Here is a 6,238-nt window from a genome sequence, read left to right on the forward strand (position 1 = left end):
TCTACTCTCTCTCTCTCTACTCTCTCTACTCTCTCTCTCTCTCTCTCTCTCTCTCTCTCTCTCTCTCTCTCTCTCTCTCTCTCTCTCTCTCTCTCTCTCTCTCTCTCTCTCTCTCTCTCTCTCTCTCTCTCTCTCTCTCTCTCTCTCTCTCTCTCTCTCTCTCTCTCTCTCTCTCTCTCTCTCTCTCTCTCTCTCTCTCTCTCTCTCTCTCTCTCTCTCTGTCTCTCTCTCACCCTACTTCCCCGTCAGATTATCATAGAAAACATATAGAAAAAATATATTAACATATAGAACAGAGAAAAATAATCGAGGACGATGCCGCTGTGGCGACGTACCGCTGTCCGGCGCGACAGCGGACTACTTCTTACACATTATTATTCTATGAAATAAATGCACGGGGTTAACTTTGTTATTCTCGAAACTTTAGTGCGGATTAAATGAATAGAAATCCATTCATAAACGTTAGCGTTAAGGACTACTTGATTATGGATAACTGTATCCGTTCTAGGAATACTGGGTTCGCAATCAAATTACCTCGTAGCATGGCTTACGCGGAAGAATCTTTTTGCTAACATAGAGACTGTTACACTCAGTAGCACTTTCCTGCATGCGCAGTATATCCGGCGTGTTTCGTTTTTTCCCCGGAAGATGCTGATATAGGTTTCTGGCGATAGCACGCGAACGCTCTGTGGTTATAGGGTTCATGAACTGTGAAGGAAACACTTAGCGAGGTGCGTGTCTAAGAAGGTGTATAGAGTCATTTGTGTGAAACGGTAGTGAGACTCAAGAGGATACATTGCGAACTTCCTATACACATGAATACGATATCTAGACTATATATAACCGAATTTGAAAATAAGATTTTCACTTTGTGGTTCGTTTGTATATATTTTGCGCGCTCTCTTTCTCTCTCGCTCGCTCGCTCGCTCGCTCGCTCACTCTCGCCTCACAAAACAATATTCTGTTAATTAACGATATTTTATTTATCCTCGCGAACACGATATTACGATGTAGTGAACGCTCGCGCTCTCTCTCTCTCTCTCTCTCTCTCTCTCTCTCTCTCTCTATGACTTACTGTGAATAGCCAAATTAGGGAGGATTTGCTATAAAACGTGAAATTTAAGAATTTATTGTCAAATTTATTACGTATATTAGAATATAGTGTACAGTCAAATATGAAATGATTTTCGTCCTCTACTTCAATTCTCCCACACATTTTGCAAATTCTTAGTTCGGGTGGTATCGATTTGTGACGCCCTTGTTCAATCATTAGTTTGTGATCGCCGATTCTTATTTTTGTTATGATCGTCCTGGCCTGCTTTGATTTTATTCTGATGAGGTAATCTTCTAGATTGTATTTGGATTTGAATGTTCTGAAGAACCTCAATTTATTTCTCCCCATGGGTTCTATTATCGTTTCTTAGGTCACTAAAAAAGTTATCGGCATATTCTTTTTGAATTAGTGTTTTGATTTGGGCACTAATATTATAGATGTTTCCTATTACTCTTTTATTTCCAACGTCAGCTGATCCGATTTTACCATATTGTTTTAGAATAAGTTCAATGATGTTATTCCAATTTATAATTTTTTTTGGTTGTGACAAAGTTGTAGTCTTATAGAAACTGACCGCTTCTCTGAGAAGGGGGTTCGGGGAAGTAACTTTTGCGTGCTGCCAAAACTTTATCGTTTGTATAACAATTTTGATTAGTTCTGAAAACACTCCGAATTCGGACTTGACCCCGACATTTGATGCTCTACCATTTGTTCCTAATACCCATTTACAAAATTTATTTAGTAGCATTTCGAATGGAAGTCTATTCCACATCGAAAATTTCTTTTGTAATCTGTTATTATCGTTATCCGCGGGAGGGTTTCTTGTTAGATGATACACTTTTGATAAATAATCTGAAGTTCTGAACCCCATATTTCACAACCTTGTATTAGGATTGGGGAGATTACCGCGTTAAATAGTTTTAATGTTGTTTTGACTGGTACTTCGTAATTTAAGAAGTTACAGTGTGAGAATTTGTCTTGTTGTGCAGAAAGTTAGGCGCGCATTTGCCCTAGTAGGTACTAGGTAGGTGGGGGAGCATTTCCCCGAGTAGGTAGGTAGGTGGGGGAGCATTTCCCCTAGTAGGTAGGACGGATTGATAGATATCTCGAAGGATAAACGTAAACTTCATTAAGGTGTAATCACGCTGCCCCTTCCCCCTCTCGTCATTCACCCGTGCACCTCTTCCAGGCCTCTCGCAGCTGCTGCTGCGTGCACGGGTGTATTGTCACGTACTTCTTCGGCGTTCGAAACTGAAAGCGATTGTCGATGACGAAGCCGGCGTGGTGTCGCCTGGGCACGCCAACGGTCTCTGCTAGCATGCCATTCACGTAGACGTCCTCCATCGCTAGCAGCGGCGTCGTCAACGAGGCGACGTACAGCAGCGGCGGCACGTCGCCGCTCATCACGTATCCCGTGCCGGACAGGTAGTCCGGGAACACGTCGCCGTCGAATTCGCGCTGCGACACGTACCACTTGTGCGCTGCGTTGCGTATCGGCGGCTTACGCACCTGCGCATAGCCGAACATGTTTCGCACGGCGTCGGCGCCGCGGCAGTAGCGCAGCAGCTTCGGCGCGTTCAGAAACGTGTCCGTGTCGATCTTCATGACGAAGCGCGCTGCTCGACACCTGCTGGCCGCCACGTGCAGCGCCGTGACGGACTTCATCGTCAGATTTCGATACGCCTCGCGAAAGTCGGCGCGGATGACGTCACCGAACGTTTCGCTTGGTGGGGCGGGGTGCGTCGGCTGCACGCTTGCGTCGTTGGTGGCGGCGGCGTGGCGTCGGCTGCAAGCTGCGTCGTTGGTGGCGGCGGCGCGTGCGTCCGGCTGCAGAGACTGCGCCGTCCGTCGCGCGGCGGCTGCGGTGCTGCCAGCTTGCGTCGTTGGTCGCCGGCGGCGGTGCGGTCGCCTGCGCGCTCCGTCGCCGTGGTCGTACCGTTGCGCGGCGTCGGCGCTGCGAGGCGTCGTCGTCGACGGTCGTTGTTGGCGTAGCGACGGTGCACTGATGACGCGGCGCGGGAATCACCTTGACCTTCACACGACGCTCCGTGACGTTCCCGGCGGCGGTGGGTGCCCGTGTGTTCTTCCCCCTTGGCCAGCTTTTGAGCAGAGATGGATCGAGATTCCGGGAGACTTGCCTTCTCCGACATCGCTGCCCTCGCGTTCTCGCGCAACCCTCTCGCGATGCGTTCCCAGCCGATCACGCCTCGATTCGAAACAATGTTCACTTGTTTTTTGCCGACCCGCGTGCTGCACCCATCTTGCCGCACTCGACGCGCGAGCGACGTTTGTGAGAGCTCTGTTAGCTGCGATTGATTGGCAATCAGCGACTGGTCACGTGCGCCTTGCCCGCGTCGACCGACCGACGCGACGACGAAGCGTGCCGCTAGTCAGCGTCTGCGTCGCCGATGGACGTCATGGCCATCGAGTCGCTGTCGTTCACGTTGAGCAGCCGCGTTGCCTGTTTCTCCCAACTGTCTCCGCTCGCACAAGGACGCGCCCACCGATCTCGCTCATCGTGTTGGGCGAGCAGCGGCAGCCATTGAAAGACGACCGTGGGTGGCGACGAACATGGCCACGCGCAGCCGAAAAGCTGCATCGGCCGCGCACAATATCACTTACTACGCGCGCACAGGTCGCTTTGGCGCCTAGCACTGTCAGCGTACGGCTATCTGCCTCAGGCTTATACGCGAGCGTGAGCGTAAACGTTAGGCGTGTCGACCAGGTTCGTCGGTCCCCGACGGACCCCGGAGTGTTACCTTGCGCTGTGCTGTAGCGCGAGAGGGTATCCATGACCGACCCAAGAGCTGAATAATAGGTATTATTAGCTCTTGATGGCTAGCGTCTAGGATCGTAGGGACGAGGGTGCTACCCCTGCTTCCATAGTTGGCGCACATCTACGCTCCGTCCGATCTCTGTAGTGCTTTCGAACATCAGCAGGGATCTGAATATGCGTCCGTCAGCGCCAGCACGGCCCACACTACATCTAATTTCATGGGGGGCCTCACATTCCGTTTTGAATTCCGGCAGTCGCAGCATCCGCATGCCTAAGTATATGATTCATATATGGCTAGCATGGGTTCAGCGCACAGTGACGACCCGATTACCAATAAGTTATGTCCTCTGATATAACCGCCCTCACACAAAATTGTTTTTGTACGACGTCGCAACTGTACACACTTGCGGAAAATTCCCCCGTATAGTTACCGCGTATGGGTGTGAATATAAATATTTACTCGGTATCAAATTTCATTCAAATTATTTACCTTCCTGGAATAAGACTCACGTCATCGCGGACTTTATATCGCGGTGGCATTGAGTGATCAGGCTGAGCGACATTCACTGGGCAAGTCAATCATAGTGCTGTCACATGCGCGCCCCGTGAATCTAAATGCCCGGTATCTCCATTTGTCTCTTATTCCAACCCGCTCAGATCGGCGCTCTCGTCTCTCTCTCTCGTCTCGCTCCCGTCTCTCTCGATCTTCTCTCTCTTCTCTCTTTCGCTCTCTCTCTCTCTCTCAACACTCTCTTCTCTCTCTCATCTTTCTCTCCCGACTCTCGTCTCTCTCTCTCTCCACGTCTCTCTTCTCGTTCTCTCTCTCTCTCTCTCTCTATCTATCTAGCGATAGTTTCTATCTAATGCAGGGTCTATCTAGGTCACCCCTATTTCCAGAGAGAAAACCGATAACCAAGAGTTTACTGTAGACTCGGATATTCAACTCAGAATGAGAAGCGAGACCAGCATCAAGAACGAGACAGCACTTAGGACTGACGAAGTAAGGCGAGAGAGGAGTAAACAGACCAAGAGCGAAGACGCGGAGCCGACAGACTAGACAGACAGAGTGCTGACCGTCAGACAGAAGACTAGACATGCAGGCCCACACCCATTACAATACCGACATGACAAGACAGACACTAGACCCGACAGACCAGACAGACCATGACACGACAGTGACTCCGCGACCCCCCAGCACATTTGAGAATGACGTAGAGGGAGAGAGAGGAGACGAGAGAGAGACGAGAGGAGAGAAGAGTAGCGTGTGTCGTGTGCGTCATGCGTGCGTGCGTGTGTGTGGTGTGTTGCTGTGTATGTGCTGTCTGTGTGCGCTGCGTTGCGTGCGTGGCGTGCGTGCGTGCGTGTGTGTGTGGTGTGTGTGTGTGGTGTGTGTGGTGTGGTTCTCACAAAAACAGATCACGGAAGTTAGAGTTTACTTGGTTCTAGGCGAAAGCGAGAGAGAGCGAAAAAGGAGAGAATGACATAGATGACTAGGTAATCTTCTTTTATTCTATCTTATCTCAGCGGCACTGCGGAATGGTTAGTAGGTCCTCAACAACGATGCCCCCAACCCCCGATGCGGACTAAACTGACGTAATTTGTACCTTAGAGAAGGCGAGAGAGAAGAGGAGAGCGGGCGAGAGAGAGAGAGAGAGAGAGAGAGAGGGGGGAGAACGAGAGAGATTTAAGATCAGCAAGTTCTTTAGTGAGCCTTCGGAGTCCCCCGTGACCATTCCGGGTTCCGCCGTGACATTCGGGTTCCGTGACATCCGGGTCCCGTGACATCCGGATCCCCAGCATGACACCCTCAGCCGGCCCCCGGTAGACCTATGTTGCATATGACTGAGACCGACGAGAAGAGAGAGCAGAGAGAGAACCGAGGACGAGAGATGAGAAGACGAGACAGAGAGAGGAGAGAGATGAGCAGAGAGAGAGAGAGAGAAGCGCCGAGAACGCGCGAAAGAGCGCGAGAGAAGAGAGAGAGGAGAGAGAGAGAGAAAGAGAGAGAAGAGAGAGAGCGAGAGAGAGGAGAGAGAGAGAGAGCGCGCACAAGTTAGAAAGAGGATGCCGAGAAGAGCTCAGACGAGAGTAGATACGGAAGAGAGAGAGGGAGCATGAGAGGCAGCTCAGGCAGAGAAGAGGAGGCAAGCAGCATAGAGGGGTGAGAAGCCAGAGAGAGAGACGAGCGCAGAGAGAGGAGAGAGAGATAGGAGGAAAATAGGAACCGCCAGGAGAGAGAGAGGAGACCGGACCGGACCCCGCCAGCGCCCACCGCCGAGGGCGCGGCCCAGAACACCTCGGAGAGAGAGAGGCAGACTCAGAGACGACTGAGCGCGACCAAGAGACAGTAGAGACAGTCACTGATAGAGGGAGAGAGAAGAGAGAGAGAAGAGAGCACGCACGAGACG

At 50.9% G+C, this 6,238-nt stretch overlaps 1 protein-coding gene across 1 annotated transcript; it reads right to left on the reverse strand.

Moving 5' to 3' along the window:
- Positions 1 to 1,071: 1,071 nt before the first annotated feature.
- On the reverse strand, positions 1,072 to 4,345 carry LOC106818088 (beta-1,3-galactosyltransferase 1-like). Its single transcript, XM_014822806.1, has 2 exons — positions 4,341 to 4,345; positions 1,072 to 3,056 (listed from the first exon to the last, which is right to left on the reverse strand). The coding sequence occupies exons 1-2, from the start codon at positions 4,343 to 4,345 to the stop codon at positions 2,219 to 2,221; spliced, it is 843 nt and encodes a 280-aa protein (XP_014678292.1). The 3' UTR covers positions 1,072 to 2,218.
- Positions 4,346 to 6,238: the final 1,893 nt, after the last annotated feature.

This window comes from Priapulus caudatus, unplaced genomic scaffold (genome assembly GCF_000485595.1).
Source record: "Priapulus caudatus unplaced genomic scaffold, Priapulus_caudatus-5.0.1 Scaffold2017, whole genome shotgun sequence".
NCBI classification, from domain to species: domain Eukaryota; kingdom Metazoa; phylum Priapulida; class Priapulimorpha; order Priapulimorphida; family Priapulidae; genus Priapulus; species Priapulus caudatus.